Source organism: Salmo salar, chromosome ssa03, assembly GCF_905237065.1.
Source record: "Salmo salar chromosome ssa03, Ssal_v3.1, whole genome shotgun sequence".
In the NCBI taxonomy this organism is placed as follows: Eukaryota; Metazoa; Chordata; class Actinopteri; order Salmoniformes; family Salmonidae; genus Salmo; species Salmo salar.
This window is the reverse complement of record NC_059444.1, coordinates 24,133,168-24,156,717: the sequence shown is the minus strand read 5'-3', so window position 1 is coordinate 24,156,717 and position 23,550 is coordinate 24,133,168. Positions and strand designations below refer to the sequence as shown.

At 42.5% G+C, this 23,550-nt stretch overlaps 1 protein-coding gene across 3 annotated transcripts in view; it reads right to left on the bottom strand.

Moving 5' to 3' along the window:
* Positions 1–18,931: 18,931 nt before the first annotated feature.
* The window catches only part of tnr (tenascin R (restrictin, janusin)), a 164,904-nt gene continuing 160,285 nt past the window's right edge, over positions 18,932–23,550 (bottom strand). For all 3 annotated transcript variants that reach the window (XM_014190611.2, XM_014190618.2, XM_014190614.2), the window contains 3 exons: positions 22,865–23,026; positions 22,415–22,578; positions 18,932–20,972 (listed from right to left, as the gene is read on the bottom strand). In XM_014190611.2, coding sequence (XP_014046086.2) covers positions 20,850–20,972; positions 22,415–22,578; positions 22,865–23,026 — 449 coding nt within the window. In that variant the 3' untranslated portion in view covers positions 18,932–20,849. The remainder of the gene's footprint in view (positions 20,973–22,414; positions 22,579–22,864; positions 23,027–23,550) is intronic.

The following is a 23,550-nucleotide window of genomic DNA, read 5'->3' as shown; positions in this document are numbered from 1 at the left end:
TAGGCTAAATATTGCCCTGCACAGCGGCATTAGGGGGCCTTTGAAACGTTAGTCTGCACATTTTATGAGCTCGTGTGCTAATGAAAAGTAAATCAGAAGGATGCGGAGGCCAAAAATAGGCTAGGCCATTCCGTTGCTAACCAGTCCCAAAAGCAAAGCAGGCCATGAGTCACTCCTGTAAAATGTTTTGGCCCAGTTCAATGAAAACAGGAGGAGGGATCTGAAGAACACACAAAGTTGATTTGATGGAGATTATTCTATATATGGAAGTACCTCTCCTGTATTTTCAGTGATGGCATTGTAAAAAAAGTAGTTATTAGCTCTGATGTAAACACAGGCCTGTTTAGGAACTTTCCAATCCACTTTCTGACTGACTGGTCCAACATACAGCTTGTGTAAATGTGACTGGATGAAAGTAATTTAACTGTGTCTATGATATCAGATTTATGTTAGACTGTTGATTTCGAAAGCACATCAATAAGTAGCCAATCAATTCCAGGCTAAAGGTCGAGAACTTGAGGCAGGGACGTCAATTGGGTATGGCAGAGTATGGCAGACACCATACCCTAGCTCAACACCAACAATTTAAAATAGGCTACAAAAATCATTCTAATCCCGATTAAAAGGAAATTAGGTTTGCAAGAAAGGCATTTCACTGTACTATTGCATGCAACATTAAAACTTAAAACTTAGTGGGCTGGTTTTAAGACCATACGGGCAGCTCAGAGTGGACGGGGAGGCTGTTTGCCTCGCTGCAGTGAACAGCTCTAAAGAATTCAGAGGTGGAAGATGGCTGTAGATGACTACGTAACTCCTGTTTGACTTGATATGAAACGAAACTACACATTTCATCCCAGTGCATAGAAACTAATTGCTGTATGAATTGTTGTCGTCAAAATGTATGTCCCTTAGAGAGATCCCTTGTCAGCTGAGGTGAAGCTACAGCAGCCAATGTGTTCTCTGAATAGTTTTAAATTGTGTAGAAATGCAGTAAATAAGATTCAACTTTATAAAAAGGACGTGGATTAGCTGACATTACACCACTGACTCAATGTACATTTGACCACATGATATACTGGACACACTGTTTAAACCGGTTGGTTATTCCCAAATGACTCATCTCTTCCTTCCCGTTATTCAAGTATTTTAAAAGGCAGAATAAAGAAGGCACCTTGTCAACCTGTCTGAACATGGATTAAGAGACCCTACCAATGCTTGGATTTGTTATTCTCAGTAGTTGACTACTAGGGTATACTGTCTGTTACATACAATCCAGTAAGTCAGACAACATCTATAGTATAAATAGAAGCGTCTGATTTTCAGGAGGAAATCAGCAAGATGGAGACATGAACTTGTGTGGTCTGGCAACTTACTTTCTGTTTCTCTGTCTGTATTGTTCTGTTGCATTTCTCAGTAAGTTACCCAGTATCACCATGTGGTATGTACACAGAAAGGAAGAAATTCCACAGAAATTTCTAAAGAAGTGCATATTTTTTTGGGGGGGAGTAACTTTACCCACTTGGCACAGACATCATTTCAACGTCTAGTTTTGAATGACATTTGGTTGAGTTTTAAAAAAAGTATATATTTTTTATTTTTTTAGCTTTATTTAACTAGGCAAGTCAGTTTAGAAGAAATTATTATTTACAATGACGGCCTAGGAACAGTGGGTTAACTGCCTTGTTCAGGGGCAGAACGACATATTTTTACCTTGTCAGCTAGGGGATTCGATCTAGCAACCTTTCGGTTACTGGCCCAACGCTATCAACTAATGTGAATTCAACGTGAAATCAACCAAAAAATTCACTATGTTATTGGTTTTAGGATAAAAGTTGGGTGAAAAATTGACTAAATTCCCTTCCGTTGATTACTTTTTGCAAATTCAATCCGTTTTCCATGTTGATTCAATGTCATCACATTTATTTATTTTTGTTGAAATTATGTCGAAACAACAACATAACAGCCTAGTGGGTTGTTATGTTATTGTATTCGCAATAACCTGCAAGTTCAAACAAGAACAAAAATATAAACGCAACATGCAACAATTTTAAAGATTTTACTGAATTACAGTTAATATAAGGAAATCAGTCAATTTAAATAAATGTATTGGGCCCTAATCTATGGATTTCACATGACTGGGAATACAGATATGCATCTGTTAGTCACAGATACCTTCAAAAAAAGTTGCGGTGTGGATCAGAAAACCAGTCAGTATCAATTGTGACCACCATTTGCATGCTCAATGGGTGACATGTCTGGTGAGTATGCAGGCCATGGAACAACTGGGACATTTTCAGCTTCCAGGAATTGTGTATAGAGTCTTGGGATATGGGGTTGTGCATTATCATACTGAAACATGTCAATGTAAATAGTCCGGGAGGCCGTTTGATTATATGTTCAGCAGTCTTATGGCTTGGGGGTAGAAGCTGTTAGGGAGCCTTTTGGTCCTAGACTTGGCGCTCCGGTACCGAGTCTTTGACAACTTTTTGGGCCTTCCTCTGACACAGGTCCTGGCTGGCAGGAAGCTTGGCCCCAGTGATGTACTGGACCGTACGCACTACTCTCTGTACCGTCTTACGGTCAGATGCCGAGCAGTTGCCATACCAGAAAGTGATGCAACCAGTAAGGATGCTCTCGATGGTGAACTTTTTGAGGATCTGGGGACCCATGACAAATCTTTTTCAGTCTCCTGACGGGGAAAAGGTGTTGACGTGCCCTCTTCACAACTGTCTTGGTGTGTTTGGACCATGATAGTTTGTTGGTGATGTGGACACTCTTGACCTGCTCCACTACAGCCCCATTGATGTTAATGGTGGCCTGTAGTCCACGGTCAGCTCCTTTGTCGTGCTCACATTGAGGGAGAGGTTTGACCTCCTCCCTATAGGCTGTCTCATTGTTGTAGGTGATCAGTCCTACCACTGTTGTGTCGTCAGCAAACTTAATGATGGTGTTTAAGTCATGTTTGGCCACGCAGTCGTGGGTGAAAAGGGAGTACAGGAGGGGACAAAGCACACACCACTGAGGGGCCCCAGTGTTGAGGATCAGAGTGGCAGATGTGTTGTTGCCTACCCTTACCACCTGGGTGCGGCCCGTTAGGAAGTCCATGATCCAGTTGCAGAGGGAGGTGTTTAGTCCCAGGGTCCATAGCTTAGTGATGAACTTTGTGGAGACTATGGTGTTGAACACTGAGCTGTAGTCAATGAACAGCATTTTCACATAGGTGTTCCTTTTGTCCATGTGGGAAAGGGCAGTTTGGAGTGCGATTGAGATTACGTCGTCTGTGGATCTATTGGGGCGGTATGCAAGTGGGTCTAGGGTTTCCGGGATGATGGTGTTGATGTGAGCCATGACCAGCCTTTCAAAGCATTTCATGGCTACAGACGTGAGTGCTACGGGTCAGTAGTCATTTAAGCAGGTTACCTTGGTGTTCTTGGGCACAGGGACTATGGTGGTCTGCTTGATGTTGGTATTACAGACTCGGTCAGGCACAGGTTGAAAATGTCAGTGAAGACACTTGCCAGTTGGTCAGCGCATGCTCGGAGTACACGTCCTGGTAATCCATCTGGCCCTGTGGCCTTGTGAATGTTGACCTGTTTAAAGGTCTTACTCATATCGGCTATGGAGAGCGTTATCACACGTTCGTCCGGAACAGCTGATGCTCTCATGCATGCTTCAGTGTTGCTTGCCTCTTTGTAGTCTGTAACAGTTTGCAAGACCTGCCACATCCGATGAGCGTCGGAGCCGGTGTTGTACGATTGATGGTTCGTCGGAGGGCATAGCGGGATTTCTTATAAGTGTCCGGGTTAGAGTCCCGCTCCTTGAAAGCATCAGCTCTATTCAGACCCTTTACTCAGTACTTTATTGAAGCACCTTTGGCAGTGATTACAGCCTCGAGTCTTCTTGGGTATGACGCTCCAAGCTTGGCACACCTTTATTTGGGGAGTTTCTCCAATTGTTCTCTGCAGATCCTCTCAAGCTCTGTCAGGTTCCATGGGTTGCATAGCTGCACAGCTATTTTCAGGTCTCTCCAGAGATGTTCGATCGGGTTCAAGTCCAGGCTCTGGCTGAGCCACTCAAGGACATTCAGAGACTTGCCCCGAAGCCACTCCTGCATTGTCTTGGCTGTGTGATTAGGGTCATTGTCCTGTTGGAAGGTGAACATTTGCCGCAGTCTTAGGTCCTGAGCGCTTTGGAGAAAGTTTTAATAAACCTTTTAAGGATCTCTCTTCTTTTCTCCATTAATCTTTTTCTCAATCCTGACTAGTCTCCCAGTCTCTGCCGCTGAAAAACATCCCCACAGCATGATGCTGCCACCACCATGTTTCACCGTTAGGATTTTTATTTATCCTTTATTTAACTAGGTAAGTCATTAAAGAACAAATTCTTATTTACAATGACGGCTTACCCTGGCGACACTGGGCCAATTGTGTACCACCCTATGGGACTCCCAATCATGGCCAGATGTGATTGAGCCTGGATTTGAACCAGGGACTGTAGTGATGCCTCTTGCACTGAGATGCAGTGCCTTAGACCACTGCGACACTCGGGAAACCTGGGATGGTGTCAGCTTTCCTCCAGACGTGACGCTTGGCATTCAGGCCAACGAGTTCAATCTTGGTTTCATCAGAACAGAGAATCTTGTTTATCATGGTCTGAGAGTCTTTAGGTGCCTTTTGGCAAACTCCAAGTGGGCTGTCATGTGCCTTTTACTGAGGAGTGGCTCCCGTCTGGCCACTGTACAATAAAGGCCTGATTGGTGGAGTGCTACAGAGATGGTTGTCCTTCTGGAAGGTTCTCCCATCTCCACAGAGGAACTCTAGAACTCTGTCAGAGTGACCATCTGGTTCGTGGTCACCTCCCTGACTGTCAGGTTGTGCGCTACTGGTATAGAAGTCAGGTGCAGGAGAGCAGAGAGTTATGATCAGGCACACACTTTATTTGGCAGAAGCAACAACAGATGGACGCAACTGCGTCATAAAAACTTCCAGCCAATGGCAAAAGTGAAAAGCACGACAACAGTCACAAAGATGCAAATGTTTAACAATTAAACATACTTCGGGTTAAACACGGTACCTGGGGAAAAACCAGCCTGGCGCGTCACACAAAACACGTAACAAAACAATTCCACACAAAGACCTGGGGGGAACAGAGGGAATATATATGTAGTGAGATTAGGGAATGTAAACCAGGTGTTCGGGGAAACAAGACAAAACACATGGAACAATGAAAAGTGGAGCGGCGATGGCTAGAAGACCGGTGACGTCGATCGCCGAACACCGCCCGAACAAGGAGAGGAGCTGACTTCGGCGTAAGTCGTGACACTGATGAAGGACCTTCTCCCCTGATTGCTCAGTTTGGCCGTGTGGCCAGCTCTAGGAAGAGTCTTGGTGGTTACAAACTTCTTCCATTTAAGAATGATGGAGGCCACTGTGTTCTAGGGGATCTTCAATGCTACAGACATTGTTTTGTACCCTTCGCCAGATCTCTGCCTCGACACAATCCTGTCTCTGAGCTCTACGGACAATTCCTTCAACCTCATGGCTTAATTTTTGCTCTGGCATGCACTGTCGACTGTGGGACCTAATATAGACAGGTGTGTGCCTTTCCAAATCATGTATAATCAATTGAATTTACCACAGGTGGACTCCAATCAAGAAACATCTCAAGGATGATTAATGGAAACAGGAGGCACCTCAGCTAAATTTCAAGTTTCATATCAAAGGGTCTGAATATTTATGTAAATAAGGTATTTCTGTTTCAGTTTTTAAAAATAAATTAGCAAACATTTCTAAAAACCTGTTTTTGCTTTGTCATTATGGGGTATTGTGTGTAGATTGCTGAGGATTTAAAAAACGTACTCCATTTTAGAATAACTCTGTAACGTAACAAAATGTAGAAAAAGTCAAGGGGTCTGAATACTTTCCGAAGGCACTGTATATATTTTATACAGTCTTTTTTTATTATCTTCATCAAGGGTGCCAATAATTCTGGAGATACTTTTTCATTTGAAAAGCTTGGTTAATCTCGCATAAGTTTTTTTATTATGAATACCAGTGACATCTATTTTTCACGTAACTGTCATTAATCAATGTATTAAAGTCGGTACTTTACCTTCATTATATGCAACTAAAATAATCAATAACTGAATTGCTGGTAAGGATCTATGCAGTTCCCATAAGGATACCTGCCACAACATATGTAACTGGATGTTTCCTAACTTTATATTTCAGGCAGTTGTGGAATCTTATGATTATAGGGCTCCCGAGTGGCACAGCGGTTTAAGGCACTGCATCTTAGTGCAAAAGGCATCACTACAGTCCCTGTTTTGAATCCAGGCTTTATCATATCCAGTCTTGATTGGGAGTCCCATAGGGCGGTGCACAATTGGCCCAGCGTCATCCGGGTTTGGCCACGGTAGGCCATCATTGTAAATAAGAATTTGTTCTTAACTGACTTGCCTGGTTAAATAAATAGGCATATTTTACCCCTCCTCTAAAAGAACAGACACATTGTAGAGAGTTTCCCACCAGGCAGTGGATTGACCTCATGTTCATTCCTGGCCTAAAATTCTTCAAGAGCAATGAGCTCACTCAAAATAATACTAACATAATAATAGCTCTAGCTCCAAGCTAGAGTCTAGAAGAGGCACGTGCTACACAGCATGATTTAGATTATGATAAAATTACATTAAAGAAACAGTAACAGAGGTCAAACATTGTGCGTTCCGTCGTATAACATGACATTATCTAACTATATGGTTTAACCCACAAAACAGAACTAGAGAGCAGTCAAAATGAAATTCTGCTGTGTCTTGAATGTTTTCACTAGCATGTCCTGAGATTTCAATTCTATTACTTCTAGTTTGCTTCCCAAATGGAACCCTATTCCCTTTATAGTGCACTACTTTTGACCGGAGTGTTTTGGGGAATAGGGTGCTATTTGGGGCGCATCCTTATACTTTTTCACCCTGAACGGCCTATAACTGCTCTGAGCTGGACAGATATAGAACAGAGCCCAGAGCCCTGAGGCAGAACGATAAAGTGGGCCTCAGACTTCACATTCACATGGACCAGGAAGTGCTTACTTGGACTCCTTCCAGAGGGGCAGCAATAAGGTCTCCAGGACAAAACATGACTTATTTTGGAGACGAAGAAGCAAAGCATTAACAATGCTCGCCCAGTCCACAGCCTTAAGAGGCACTTTTGTGATTGTCTACGCTGTGGCATATTAATAAATGGGACAAAAGAGAATGGTTTGAATAGACCCATGGATGGAAGGAGGATGGGATTTGTACAGAGATGATGCCTTTGAGCATCAATTCCAACAAAAGATTGCACATTGTAGAGTAATTCTATACCTTCTGGCCATGTTGACTTATACACAGACGCTCTCTTTCCTGTATTATTTCAGCATGTGATAGGAGTCAACTCTGACCAGAATATTTACACTCCAGAAATGATGCTTTGTAAGCATGTCGCCACATGCAAGTATTGCATAGTCCTCATTTGTCATAGTCCTCGTCATGGACTGTTTAACAATACATGAAGACTGATATCTTATGATTCCTTAATTATAACATACAAGCCCATTTCAATAACTGCACAATGCTGACATAGTTTGCCTTTGTAATCATGGCTATTCACTATTGATGAGTTATCAGTTCAGATAATGACATCGTCACCTTGCACACAAACGTACACAACACTAGATCACTGACTAAATCGCGCCCTGCAAGAAGAGAAAAAGCAAGAGAGAGACAGCACAACGTGTAGACAAAAACTCCTACCTTTTATTTTCCTGCCTCCAATGGAGTTGTCACTAGTCTTCTTCATGGCCTGGAAACATTCATGTTGAGTAGCCCCACTGGCTTACTAAATGTTAGCTATGTCAGAAGTATCAATGCTGCTCATCAATCTGTTCCCGGTCCCTCAATTCTCAATTAAGCCAACGTGTTTACGGCACTATTACACAGTCCAACGGAGAGCAGCACTTGTCAGACCCAATTTGCTTCCAGGGCTCAGTGAGTTGTGAAACCAACACAAGCCGCAAAACCAGGCTGAGGTTTGGGGCTGGTTTTACAGTGTCTCCTTTCATCACATTCATCCCAGTGATCTGTGAAATGACTGGTGTGTTGGAAGAGGGGCAGAGGGACCTCAGGACCCATTAATGGTTGTCATCCTTATACAGTATGTGTGAGACAATTGTGCAGTTAAGCAGGAGTACACATACGTTATCACGAGCACAGTGAAGAATACCAAGAGTCCTATTCTGGTGTTAAGGTCAAGCTGGCTACAGACATCAAACATCAGGTGTTGACATTTATCCATTGTTACTGTTTGTTATAGGTTCATTATTGTTTTACCACAGTATATTGCAATACCTCGTGACAACCTGGAGTCAGTGACATGTTTTTTCAATTAAGGCAGAAAGAATTATGTTTTTCAAAAGCAGCACTGTCCATGTTATATTTGGATAAGGACAGAGTATTGATAGCCATGACTTGGGCCTAATCTTTGGTTTTTCCCGCAGTATGCTGTTCTGTTTTTAACATAACTACTTCCGGCAGTAATTGTGTTGTTCATTATTTAGTGCATCATTTCTGCTCGCTAGACATTTTTATTTAATTAATTACTAATTAAGACATGCCATTATTGTCACGCCAGCTCCCGCTCTTCCTCCCCCTGGCACTCCAGGGCGCCAGGATCCCCAGCATTACGCACTCAAGCCACCATCAGTACGCACACCTGCCTTCCCCCTGTCACGCGCATCAGCGATCATTGGACTCATGTGGACTCAATTACTTGTGTCATTACCTTCCCTATATCTGTCTGTTCCCAAGCTCTGTTCCCTGCTTTGGGATTAATTGTCTCATGTCCGTGTTACCCGTGTTCCGACACTGTTCCTGTCTTGTTTCCTTGTCTGTTCCTGAATAAATGTCTGACTCCCTGTACCTGCTTCTCCTGTCCGGCGTTGGCCCTTACAGAATCCCGAAGCCATCACACGAAGCATCGGGGAGTACTGGCGTTCCGGTTGGTGGTGACGTCGGTCCTGGGTCGCTGCCGATGGAACTGGAGGTGCCTAGCCAGCTCGTCGGGCTTCCACGCCCTAGCTGGCTCGAGAGGTTTCCTTGTCCCAGGTTTAACTTGGAGGGCACCCATCTCACGTTGGGCCTCAGCTGGATCGTCGAGTCTTGTTCGCTCAGCCGGCTCGTTAGACTGTTCCGTCTCCGACGGATCATCGGGCTTCCACGCGCAGCGGAATCGACAGGCGTTCATGCCTCAGCCGGACCGTCAGGCTCCTATACCTCAGCCGGCTGGCCAGGCTCCCACGCCCTGCCGGTTCGTGGGGAGTTTACCCCCAGCCTGCTTGTCCAGCGCCCATGTCTCGGCCGGCTCACCCAGGTGGGACGCCAGGTGGCGCCGCTAGAGGGGGAGGGTACTGTCACGCCTGCTCCCGCTCTTCCTCTCCCTGGCGATCAAGGGCGCCAGGATCCCCAGCATTATGCACTCAAGCCACCATCAGTACGCACACCTGCCTTCCCCCATCATATATTACAAAGATGTCTTATCATCAGGTGAATTATGAAGGCAAGGAGAACTAATCAATATTTAAAATTAAATAGATCTGGGAAGTATTTTGACCTCCCCACCTTATCATTGGAAGAGGAAGTGTAAACTCTAACATAGCCTATTAGCTAGAAAGGAAACGCCAACCCATTATTTAACCAGTTTAGCAGCTGTTAAACTGGTTAAACAAAGGTGCAAAAATGTATGTCCAAGTTAAAAAAGCTTACCAGCAGCCAGTGGTACTTTTGGTTCCTTTTTCAAAGCTTATGCCAGATTCTCCAGTGAGTGTAATTAGCTCCAATTTTCTCAATATTGGGAGTTTAAAAATAAAGATGACATCATTAGAAAGTTGACATCATTAGATAAATACTGTCCTCTTTCATACTGTAGGTATGTAATTAAAAATGTGTTTATTACTTTGTTGCTAGCAATATTCATAAAAATATTTTTCAAAAACTCATATTTTAATTGTATATTTTCATAGACCCCATACAGTAACGCAGACCCCAGGTTGAATATCCCCTGAGCTAGTGGACAACAGCGCTAAGTGTATGCTAAACACATGAGCAACCAGAGACCAACTTTAATCCACACACATAGATGCATACAAAGCACTCCCCCGCCCTCCATTTGGCAAATCTGACCATAATTCTATCCTCCTGATTCCTGCTTACAAGCAAAAACTAAAGCAGGTAGTACCAGTGACTCGCTCAATACGGAAGTGGTCAGATGACGCGGATGCTATGCTACAGGACTGTTTTGCTAGCACAGACTGGAAAATGTTCCGTAATTCATCCAATGGCATTGAGGCGTATACCACCTCAGTCATTGGCTAAATCAACAAGTGCATCGACGACGTTGTCCCCACAGTGACCGTACGTACATATCCCAACCAGAAGCCATGGCTTACAGGCAACATCCACATCGAGCTAAAAGTTAGAGCTGCTGCTTTCAAGGAGCGGGACATTAATCCGGATGCTTATAAGAAATCCTGCTATGCCCTCAGACGAACCATCAAACAAGCAAAGCGTCAATACAGGATTAAGATTGAATCCTACTACACCGGTTCTGATGCTCATCGGATGTGGCAGGGCTTGAAAAATCTTACGGACTACAAAGGGAAACCCAGACGTGAGCTGCCCAGTGATGCGAATAAACCAGATGAGCTAAATGCCTTTTATTCTCGCTTCGAGGCAAGCAACACTAAAGCATGCATGAGACAACCAGCTGTTCTGGATGACTGTGTGATAATGCTCGCGGTAGTCTTCACTGACATTTTCCCTGACTGAGTCTGTAATACCTACATGTTTCAAGCAGACCACCATAGTCCCTGTGCTCAAGCAAGCGAAGGTAACCTGCCTAAATGATTACCGCCCCGTAGCACTCACGTCGGTAGCCATGAAGTGCTTTGAAAGGCTGGTCATGGCTCACATCAACAACATCCTCCCGGATACCCTATACCCACTCCAATTCGCATACCGCAGCAACAGATCCACAGATGACGCAGATCCACAGATGGGCAGTGTGGAGAGCCCTTTTCCCAGGTGGGAAAGTGGCTAAGGACCCTGGGAACAAAACACCTCCCTCTGCAACTGGATCCTGGACTTCCTGATGGGCCGCCCCCAGGTGGTAAGGGTAGGCAACAACACGTCTGCCACGCTAATCCTAAACACTGGGGCCCCTCAGAGGTGTGTACTTAGTCCCCTCCTGTACTCCCTTTTCACCCACGACTGCGTGGCCAAACACAACTCTAACACCTTCATTAAGTTTGCTGACGACACAACTGTGGTAGGTCTGATCACCGACAACAACGACACAGCCTATAGGGAGGAGGTCAGAGAACTGGCAGTGTGGTGCCAGGACAACAACCTCTCCCTCAATGTGAGCAAGACAAAGGAGCTGATCGTGGACTACAGGGAAAGGCTGGCCGAACAGGCCACCATTAACATCAATGGGGCTGTAGTGGAGCAGGTCAAGAGTGTCCACATCACCAACAAACTATCATGGTCCAAACACACCAAGACAGTCGTTTAGAGGGCAGGACAACACCTTTTCCCCCTCAGGAGACTGAAAAGATTTGTCATGGGTCCCCAGATCCTGAAAAGGTTCTACAGCTGCACCATCGAGAGCATCCTGACCGGTTGCATCACTGCCTGGTATGGCAACTGCTTGGCATCTGACCGTAATGCGCTACAGAGGGTAATGCGTACGGCCCAGTACATCACTGGGGCCAAGCTTCCTGCCATCCAGGACCTATATACTAGGCAGTGTCAGAGGAAAGCCCATAAAATTGTCAGAGACTCCAGTCACCGTAGACTGTTTTTTCTGCTACTGCACAGCAAGCGATACTGGAGCACCAAGTCTATGACCAAAATGCTCCGTAACAGCTTCTACCCCCAAGCCATAAGACTGCTGAACAATTAATCAAATGGCCACTGGACTATTACATTGATCCCCCCTCCATTTGTTTTGTACACTGCAGCTACTCGCTGTTTATTATTTATGCATTGTCACTTCACCCCTACCTACATGTACAAATGACCTCTAACCTGTACCCCCGCACACTGACTTGGTACCGCTACCCCCTGTATATAGCGTCGTTATTGTCATGTTATTGTGTTACTTTTTATTATTTTTTATGTTTTACTTATTTGTTATTTGGTAAATATCTTCTTGAACTGTACTGTTGGTTAAGGGCTTGTAAGTAAGCATTTCACGGTAAGGTCTACACTTGTTTTATTTGGCGCATGTGACAGATAAAGTTTGATTTGATTTGATTTTTAAAGCTTAAGCATGATATCCAGGTTGTGTGAGTCTCTGTCAGGCTCTGAGGTTGTGTCCCTATGTAATGCACTACTTGATCAAAATAAGTGCACTATATAGGGAATAGGGTGGCGCGAGATTTACACCCTCTTCCCCGGATTTTCAAGGGCCAGCGAGAGCTCACCGGACGCCGCCTGAACCTCGGCGCTTTCCAGGGCTTGGGCCCCTCTCTCTGGGCGAACCCATTCCAGGGTGCCCTGCCCTTCACAAAGAAAAGAGAACTCTCCCCAGGGCTCCCGCCAGCTTCTCCGGGATCGGTCGCGTTGGTATTTGGGACACAGCCTCATGTCTCCGTCAGGCTCTTCCACTGTGGGTCAGTTAGTGTCTGGTTTGATTGCAGCCCCTTTGCTGCAGCCATCACAGAGAATCCCATCATTGCATGACCCAACACAACACAAAATCACCCACACATTTACTTAATTTTCAATCAATCACTTTCATGAACTCACAACATACTGTACATGTGAGTTACTGAGAATACATTCTCTATAAAAAAAAAAATAGGCCAAGAGATTGAATGATATTCACGCAAAAAACAACTATTAGTGTGAGTGAAATTATTGTTAGATTGTTGTGTTTATTTATAAAGCATGTAAATGGACTTGAAACAGAAAATAACATCTGAAATAACTGCACTTGTAAACAGCAACATTGACTATTGGAATATTTTATTAATATGTAGAAAATGTATTAAAAAATTGACTATACAGTACATGTTTTTAAGTCAAACTAGAACTAATCTGATCAGTAATATCCAAGATTATACAACACAATCCAGATACTAATCAAAGTAGTTTTTCCACGGTCTCAACCTTCCTCAACATTCTTCATGGGATCTTAAGCCAAACAGGTAAAGTACACCTTTTAACATTTCTTGTGGCTCTTTTCACCTATACAACAGTTTTGCATCAATTGAAAAATGAATAACATAGCTGTGTCTAGTAGTCATAAATACCACAATATAAATATATGACAGGAAAATATTCCACACACTTACTATAAGCCTGATTAAATCACACAACAGAGGAACAGATTGTGGGTTTGAGTTGTGAGCCAGTACAAGTTGTTGTTCCAGTAAATTGTGAAGCTGTGATTGGTTAAGTAATGGGGAAATATGGAACATTCTGAAGCACTAGATGAGCTGCTACCATCTGTTATGCAAATGAATAATAGAGTAAAGTCTGCCCTCAACATTGTTAGAAAAATGCAGTCTTAATTTCCCTTCCATCCTTACACAGAAAAATCTTCAAACGTCCCTCAGATATAAATACAAAGATCTGCTGTATGTGTTCCAGATAAAACAGAGAAAGACGCTTCACAGTATCTCATCTGTTCAAATAGAAGGGCAGACCACAGCTTCTCATACAAGTCACCGCTCATAAATCCTTTAAGGTTGAGATGCTAACTTGGCCTCAGGCTATCACATTCAAAACCACGATTGCATCCCAAATGGCACGCTATTCTGTATATAGTGCACTACTTTTGACCCTGGTCAGGGAATAGGGTACCATTTGGGATGCAGGTCCAATCTGACTATTGTCCTGATCCTCCTACATCAGCTCCTGGGTAGAGAGGGCAACAACATTAATTTAGAATGCCTACTAACAGAGTAACAGCAATGTTATTCCTACAGCATATCAAAAAAGGTCAAACCTATATTTCTGAGCACTAAGCACTAATGATTCTAGGGCAATATAATCAAAGATATTGGTAACCAAACCAAGGTATCTAATTGGCATTGTTTCCAATGAGAGCAAATTAAGCACTGTGGCAGAGTCAAGCACGTGCTAGTGAGATCCTACTGGTGCTTTTTAGCATGTATTTGCATATTTCTGTTAGGGAACGCCTTCTCTGTGAAGTACGTGTGTGCAATAACTCAATTCACCCTTGTGCTCCTACTAAACAACACATTATTTTGAAACTTTGGTAACGGGCCAAGTCTATAAAACTTAGTGCACTCTGTTCGTAACAGATTCTAGTTTTGGGAAAAGAAAACTGTATTGAGAGCAATGTTAATTAGCAGAATGTCGGCCAGGTTTCTTCTAGCTCAATCTTCTCCCACTTCCCACCGCTGGACTTCCTCTCATCACTATATTTGATGGTGAGTGGAAATTCTAAACCAATGCTTCAGATTTATGCGTCTTGTGAGACATCTAGCGCCTTCTTCTGTCTGTGATATAATCATCCTAAAGTGATGAGATAATTCACCCATAATCTGCATGATGTTTTATACAGCCATGCAATTGTCCGTCATTTAATTTACTTAGGATCTGTGATAAACTGTGACTAAAGCATTAGTCTTTTCTATGAGGTTGACTATGTGCAGTCCTATTATCAGAACCATAGAAATGGAATCACAATGGTGTGTGTTAGACTCATTCTAGTGATTATATTTCTATGATCAGAACTATTCTTTCTCCTTTATGATGAAAGTGATGGCATGGGAGCAATAGTAGGACAGATCGAGTTGGCCCTAAGGGGAAATTAATTTTTTCCACCAAAATGTAAGAATTAACCACATTTTTCCCGAGTGGCGCAGCGGGCTAAGGCACTGCATTTCAGTGCTAGAGGTGTCACTACAAACCCTGGTTCGATCCTGGGCTGTATCACAACTGGCTGTGATTGAGAGTCCCATAGGGCGGCGCACAATTGGCTCAGAGTCCTCCGAGTTAGAGTTTGGCCTAACCCGGAAGTAACTGACTTGCCTAGTTAAATAAAATAAAAACAAATATGCAGTTCCAGTCAAAAGTTTGGACACACCTACTCATTCATGGGTTTTTCTTTATTTTTACTAATTTCTACATTGTAAGATAATAGTGAAGACAGCAAAACTATGAAATAACACATATGGAATCATGTAGTAACAAAAAAAAGTGTTAAACAAATCAAAATATATTTCATATTTATATTCTTCACCCTTTGCCTTGATGACAGCTTTGCACACAGTTGGCATTCTCTCAACCAGTATCATGAAGTAGTCACCTGGAAAGCATTTCAATTAAAAGGTGTGCCTTGTTAAAAGTTAATTTGTGGATTTTCTTTCCTTCTTAATGCGTTTGAGTCAATCAGTTGTGTTGTGACAAGGTAGGGGTGGTATACAGAAGATAGCCCAACCTGGTAAGAGAAACAACAGTCCATCATTACTTTAAGACATGAAGTTCAATCAATCTGGAAAATTTCAAGAACTTTTAAAGTTTCTTCAAGTGCAGTCGGAAAAACCATCAAGCGCTATGATGAAACTGGCTCTGATGAGGACCGCCACAGGAAAGGAAGACCCAGAGTTACCTCTGCTGCAGGGGATAAGTTAATTAGAGTAACCAGCCTCAGAAATTGCAGCCCAAATAAGTGCTTCACAGAGTTCAAGCAACAGACACATCTCCACATCAACTGTTCAGAGGAGACTGTGTGAATCAGGCCTTCATGGTCGAATTGCTGAAAAGTAACCACTAGTAAAGGACACCAAAAAGACGAAGAGACTTGAGTGGGCCAAGAAACACCAGCAATGGACATTGGACCGGTGGAAATCTGTCCTTTGGTCTGATTTTTGGTCCCAACAGCCGTGTCTTTGTGAGACGTAGAGTAGGTGAACGGATGATCTCTGCATGTGTGTTCCCATCATGAAGCATGGAGGATGAGGTGTGATGGTGTGGGGGTGCTTTACTGGTGACACTGTCAGTGATTTATTTAGAATTCAAGGCACACATAACCAGCATGGCTACCACAGCATTCTGCAGTGATACACTCCCATCTGGTTTGCACTTAGTGGGACTATCATTTGTTTTTCAACAGGACAATGACCCAACACACCTCCATGCTGTGTAAGGGCTATTTGACCAAGAAGGAGAGTGATGGAGTGCTACATCAGATGACTTGGCCTCCACAATCACCCAACCTCTACCCAATTGAGATGGTTTGGGATGAGTTGGACCACAGAGTGAAGGAAAAGCAGCAAAAAAGTGCTTATTATATGTGGAAACTCCTTCAAGACAGTTGGAAAAGCATTCCAGGTGAAGATAGTTGAGAGAATGCCAAGAGTGTGCAAAGGTGTCATCCATGCTAAGGGTGGCTACTTTGTAGAATATACAATCATTTTTTGGTTACTACATGATTCCGTATGTGTTTTTTGTTTGTTTTGATGTCTTCACTATTATTCTATAATGTAAAAAATAGGATAAATAAAGAAAACCCTGAAATGAGTAGGTGTGTCCAAACTTTTGAATGGTACTGTTTATTATTCTGCTTCACAGTTGCTGTCTGGTAGAGGTCTGACAATGCCTGGTAGAGGTATACTTTCTTTACACGGTTCGGTTTCCACTGTTTATGGAATTAGTACCAGCATCGCAAATACTCCTGTCACGTACACTACATGGCCAAAAGTATATGGACACTTGCTTGTCAAACATCTTGTTCCAAAATCCTGGGCACTAATATGAAGTTGATCCCCCTTTGCTTCTATAACAGCCTTCATTCTTCTGTGAAGGCTTTCCGTTAGATGTCGGAACATTGCTGCAGGGACTTGCTTCCATTCAGCCACAATAGCATTACTGAAGTTGGGCACTGATGTTGGTCAATTAGGCCTTGTTCGCAGTCGGCGTTCAAATTCATCCTGAAGGGTTGAGGTCAGGGCTCTGTGCAGAGCCAGTCAAGTTCTTCCACAATAATCTCGACAAACCATTTCTGTATGGACCTGAAATCATGCTGAAACAGGAAAGGGCCTTCCCCAAACTGTTGCCACAAAGTTCGAAGCACAGAATTGTCTAGAATGTCATTGCATGCTGTGGCGTTAAGATTTCCCTTTACTGGAACTAAAGGGCCTAGCCCAAACCATGAAAAACAGCCCTAGATCATTATTCCTCCTGCACCAAACTTTACAGTTGTCACTATGCAGTCGGACAAGGAGCGTTTTCCTGGCATCTGCCAAACCCAGAATTGTCCGTCGGACTACCAGATGGTGAAGCCTAATTTATCTCTCCATAGAACGCGTTTCCACTGCTCCGGAGTCCAATGGTGGCGAGCTGTACACCACTCCAGCCAACACTTGGCATTGCGCATGGTGATCTTAGGCTTGTGTGCGGCTGCTCGGCCACGGAAACCCATTTCATGAAGCTGTGCTGAAGCTGTGCTGACGTCGCTTCCAGAGGCAGTTTGGAACTTGATAGTGTGTTGCAACTGAGGTTGAACAATTTTTACGCGCTATGCGCTTCAGCACTCGGCGATCCTGTTCTGTAAGCTTGTGGGGCCTACCACTTTGCAGCTGAGCCGTTATTGCTCGTAGACGTTTCCACTTCACAATAACAGCACTTACAGTTGACCGGGGCAGCTGTAGCAAGGCAGAAATTTGACAAACTGACTTGTTGGTGCCAAGTTGAAAGTCACTGAGATCTTCAGTACGAGACATTGTACAGCCAATGTTTGTCTATGGAGATTGCATGGTGGTGTGCTCGATTGTATACACCTGTCAGCAATGGGTGTGGCTGAAGTAGCTGAATCCACTAATTTGAAGGGGTGTCCACATACTTTTGACAATTTAGTGCATGTGCAAAGTGTTGTCCTGAAGTGCAAAGGCATGATTAAACAACTTTATATTCAGCATTTTGAGATTCTATTACCTTTCTTACAGACAATACATTTTTAGTGAGCTTTTATTTTCCTCCTCAGTATCCCTCAATCTGTTTATATTCTTTAGCACTCAGCATGTTCTCAGCCATCATTGATTACATGCATTTGCACTTGAGGTTCCCTTCAATAGTTAGATGTGCTTTTACATCGCAAGCCAAACACGGATAACAGTATCTTACTACTCTAATACCTTTCGATCAAAATTCTAGTTCTTTGTAGATATTCTCTCTTTATGCTCCCCTGAAACCATATCAAAACAGGTAAGGGTATTTAGTCACTGCATTTGAAATATAACTTTTCCAGCTCAGACTTCAACTTGAATTTTTGGCAGAGATTCTGGGGGTTTAAATAGTGACAACAAGCTTAATGTGTGTGCACATTGCACACAGCCCTGCTAAACCAGGGGTGTGAAGGAAAAGGTTAAGTTACTGAAAGGAATCATAACATAAATAAGAACTACAGTATACCTGTCCTACAGCTTGGAATAGGCCTGCATAAACTTCTGGATAATCTTCTGGATAATCAGAACACTTCACTTAACCAAGCTTGAGGCTTTGCAAAATAAGACTGTGCCATTCTGATTGATTGATTGACAATTCATTAATTTCAGGTTCCTATGAAAAAGAGCAGGAGTCAGTAAGCATTTGGATTACAATTCGGGCACACCAGCGTTTGACAAAAGTGATATTTCTTATGTTACATACATTCCATCTGTTATCTACAGAGCTTCATCACTCTCAGTCCTTGCACAAAGTGCCATGAGGCAAAGTTAGTCTAAGTAGTTAATAAATAAGTACACATCCTATTCTAGTAAAAAAGAAAACACTATGTCTTGCTCTGGGAGATGCATTGCATTAACAGATCTGAAACAGTCACTTGACAAGCAGAATTCAGAGGAGAATTTCTACATTTAAATTCAAAAGTAAATCAAAATCAAATCACATTTTATTTGTCACATGCACTGAATACAAAGGGTGTGGAGTTTACTGTGAAATGCTTGCTTACGAGCCCTTCCCAACGATGCAGATTCTGATGACACGTTTGTTATTACCATGAAGGTGTTGATCATGATTGTTAGCATGCAGTAGGCTCACACCTTTTCAAAACAAGTCTGTGTTAACAACTATGGTTAGAACAATAGGGGAAGTAGTTTCAGCATTTCTTAATGCTTCTATATTACTCTGCATCTACAAGGGTAAATACTGAAATATGTCTCCTCCTCCTAATTCTTACATGGATATATTAGTACCAGTAGTCTACAGGATGGACAATCACCATTGTTTCAAGTCATCAAGTCTAAAGGACAATGAACGACATAAAATGTACAGAATGATTATGACCACTGTGTGGTTGTTACAGTTTGTAGAGATTGGGTGAGGGTATTTAAGCCATATCTGAATGAAAATATGAGTCAATTAGTCAATAAAAACAACTAAGGAGAACAATACAATGAAACGGTTTGATGAAAAGTATTGGATAAGTAGGATTACAGTGTATCCATCAAATGTACATCGAGGACATGAGTGGTTCTCTACAGCAGGCCAAGTGTTACTTGCACTGGTGGCATAACATAGTTAAACTTTAAATACGGGTGAGACAGGAGGATTGTATAATGTACAGGACGACTATCGAACACCAACATACAGTAAATGAGCTTATCAATTTGAAACCATTCACTAAAATACTGACAAAGAACTAATGTTCAAAAAGTAACCATGAGAATTGTTGCTGGGCCTAAAACCGAGGATCACAAAAACATCTGCTAAGATGATGATGAGGTTAGAAAGAAAGAGAGCTCTGTCGACAGCGCATTTTCTCTTCAGCAAATCTTTGGTTTCATGTCAGAACTATTAGCACATCAATGCAAGTAACATAGTGGGGAAACATTTGAGAGTGCTAATTCCTATACAGAATCTTCACACAGCTTTATATTTGTTTGTGGAGTTGGAATTTCCTCATGGAGAATACTGGTCAACAATGTTATGTATTTGAGTTATGCAGGGCAGTGTAAAGTATTAAATGACAATGGTCATACTATGTATTACCTCAGCGCAAATAACTTGCTCACTGGTATTTTCTTACTAAATGGGCACTGGAGTCTAGGCCTATACATTTCAAGTTAAGCAGCTATTGTTTGATGATCCTGTTTCTTCCATTCCAACCAGGGTGTGGATTTGGGATTTTATTGTATGGACATAAATAAATCAATCAATAGCTGATGTTGAATCCACTGCTACAGGCTGGTGTGTAGCTTGGTGATTGCTAATGCTGATTGGCTCAATATGAGTGCCAATGTTTTGTCAATGTCCAATGAATTGCTCCATGCAGGCATTTGACTATGAAACTCATGGAGGGTTGCTATTTCAATAAAAATATCAATAACAAGGCATCAAATTATATCATGTAATAAATTAACTTTGTTACAATATCAGTTATAAAAATAGAGATATCTTACTTGTTTACGGGCATATAGAATTTTGGTAAAATTACTTTTTTAATGGGGAAAATAATCCTAGCTCTCATGTACTTATATTGTATAGATAGAGAGAAGTTCATGACAGCTACTCTGAGTTCATCTCTTCACCTTCCAGGACAGGGCAAATAACTAAACACAAACATCTTATGGTTTTTAGCAAATAGATAGCCTTAAAATCCAGACTGAATGGATTGTGAAACAAACATGAAACAGAGCTGAATTCAGTCTGGATATCCAGGCTAGCTAACAGAACCATTGTCATTCAAATGTTGTATAAATTGCATAGCTCCTCCTTTTGTCTTTCAGCATTATGTAAAAGTAGGAACAACAAGCTAGATTGGGGTTGAGGGGTAAGGTATAGGGGTTTATTCTGGAGGAGTGGACCTCCTTCGCTTGCCACTGATGCTGCGGTAGTTGAACGGCCTCATTTTCATCTCCACAAACGGGACAGAGAACTCATGGCCCTTCCAGTGGTACCAGTTGATACCCTGTATAGGATGAAGAGAGGACAATGTTTAGAAACAGAGATATCTGATATTACACAACATGGTTTTATTAGAATATGTACAGTGCACTTCATTTATCAAGGATGTGCGTACGGCCGCAAACTGTACTATATGACTTATACAGTATGTCTAATATGGATATTGTCCTAAATGTTCAGTTCACTTCTAATTGAAATGTGACATCCTCAGCTGTCTCCTGTCTTTTCAGCTGTCTCCTGTCTCCTCAGCGGTCTTCTGTCTGCTCAGCTGACTCAGACCAACCTTAGTGGTATTTCTAATATTGCCCATTCTGCTGTTCAGAAAAATGTGTGGACATTTTCAATTCTATTTGTGGTTTGAACTCACTATGGTCATTGTAGACCATAATTCAATTAGTGGATAAAAATAATGCAGACATTCTTATCTTACCTACAGTACAATGCACAGGTAACTTCTAAAATAAAGGAAACACTTGTTTAATAAATTAGGGATACAAAGTATATTGAAAGCAGGTGCTTCCACACAGGTGTGGTTCCTGAGTTTAATTAAACAATTAACATCCCATCATGCTTAGGGTCATGTATAAATAAGTCCAGTTGCCCATTATTTTGGCTACCATGGCGAGAAGAGGAGATCTCAGTGACTTTGAAAGAAGATTCTCAAAGTAGTATAGGGGGTTTAAAGGGTGTGTGTGTGTGTGTGTGTGTGTGTGTGTGTGTGTGTGTGTGTGTGTGTGTGTGTGTGTGTGTGTGTGTGTGTGTGTGTGTGTGTGTGTGTGTGTGTGTGTGTGTGTGTGTGTGTGTGTGTGTGTGTGTGTGTGTGTGTGTGTGTGTGTGTGTGGGCGTGTGTGCGAGCGAGTACGTGTGTGTCTCAGTCACCAGATCTCAATTGAGCACCGGTGGGAGATTCTGGAGTGGCCCTTGAAACAGCGTTTTCCACCACCATCAATAAAACACCAAATTATGGAATTTCTTATGCAAGAAGGGTGTTGCATCCCTCCAATAGAGTTCCAGACACTTGTAGAATCTATGCCAAAGCACATTGAAGCTGTTCTGGCAGCTCGTTGTAGACCAACACCCTATTAAGACACTTTGTTGGTGCTTCCTTTATTTTGGTAGTTACCTGTAGCTAGTTCTTCTTTTTATGTCTGAGATCATTTCATGTCATCAAAAGGTTAAAGATATTGGAAACTGCTGATCTGTGTAATGTTGCAAGGCTTCTGTAGTGGTCTCATCAAAAGCTCTTTACAAGACTCTTACTTGTAACAAATATCACACTGTTGGGAAAGCATTAAGAGATTTAAAGTTTTCTTTACGTCTTTAATGGAAATTACTGGGAATCTCACAGAGTGTGGCCTTTAATGCCAGTCAATCACATTGGTAAGCTGAGGCAGCTGTTCAGTCCCACTGCTCAGTCCCAGTGCGGATGATAACAGGGACACCAACCTGACTGTGTCTCGACTCGCCGTATTTCCCGTTCAGGTTGGCCCGATGGCAGTTTTTGTACCACCAGGCTCCTTTGTAGGACAGAGCACAGTTGGTCACGGCGATGTCATTGTCTCTGTCCTTGGTGGAGAAGGGACGGCCTTGGTGATAGCTCAGCGAGTCCCCTGTGACAGGGAATGAAAATGAATTGGACTGATGGAACTAGAACATGACATGGGTACACTGGCAGTTTGAAAAGTATAATACTACAGGACTGGAGCCAAGTGTTGAGGGATGGGGGACAAAATAAGTACAATACATTTCCTCAAGAAACCATAAAGAAGGAGGAAATCAGCTTTTATAGTTCAGTGGTATGCATGTCTTGGCTATTAGAGGTGATATATGTTTAATAGATCAGTTGATTGGTCTTAAATCAGCGCCACATAGAGTAGAGTGTACATAAACGCTCACCAGCTGTTCCATTGTACTCTCCTATCCTGAGTTTGTATAGATTCCTGGCGTCTCCAATGGCGAACTTGTCATAGCTGGCGTAGACAGACTCCTGGCCATCCTTCATGTCGATCCGGAGCTCATAGCGACCTTGAGCTGAGAGCTTCTGTATGTTGTCCAAACCTGAAGAAGAAGAAGTGACAATAAAAACACACACGTACATACAGACAAACAAATACTATACATACATACAGTACCAGTCAAAAGTTTGGACACACCTACTCATTCAAGGGTTTTTCTTTATTTGTACTATTTTCTACATTGTAGAATAATAGTGAAGACATCAAAACTATGAAATAACACATATGGAATCATGTAGTAAGCAAAAAAGTGTTAAACAAATCAAAATATATTTTATATTTGAGATTCTTCAAAGTAGCAACCCTTTGCCTTGATGACAGATTTGCACACTCTTGGCATTCTCTCAACCAGCTTCACCTGGAATGCTTTTCCAACAGTCTTGAAGGAGTTCCCACATACACTGAGCACTTGTTGGCTGCTTTTCCTAAACGACTCTTCCTAGTGCTGGCTGCCCGGCCAAACTGAACAAATCCAGGGAGAAGGGCCTTGGTCAGGAAGGTTACCAAAAACCTGATAGTCACTCTGACAAAGCTCCAGAGTTCCTCTGTGGAGATGGGATGTTCCAG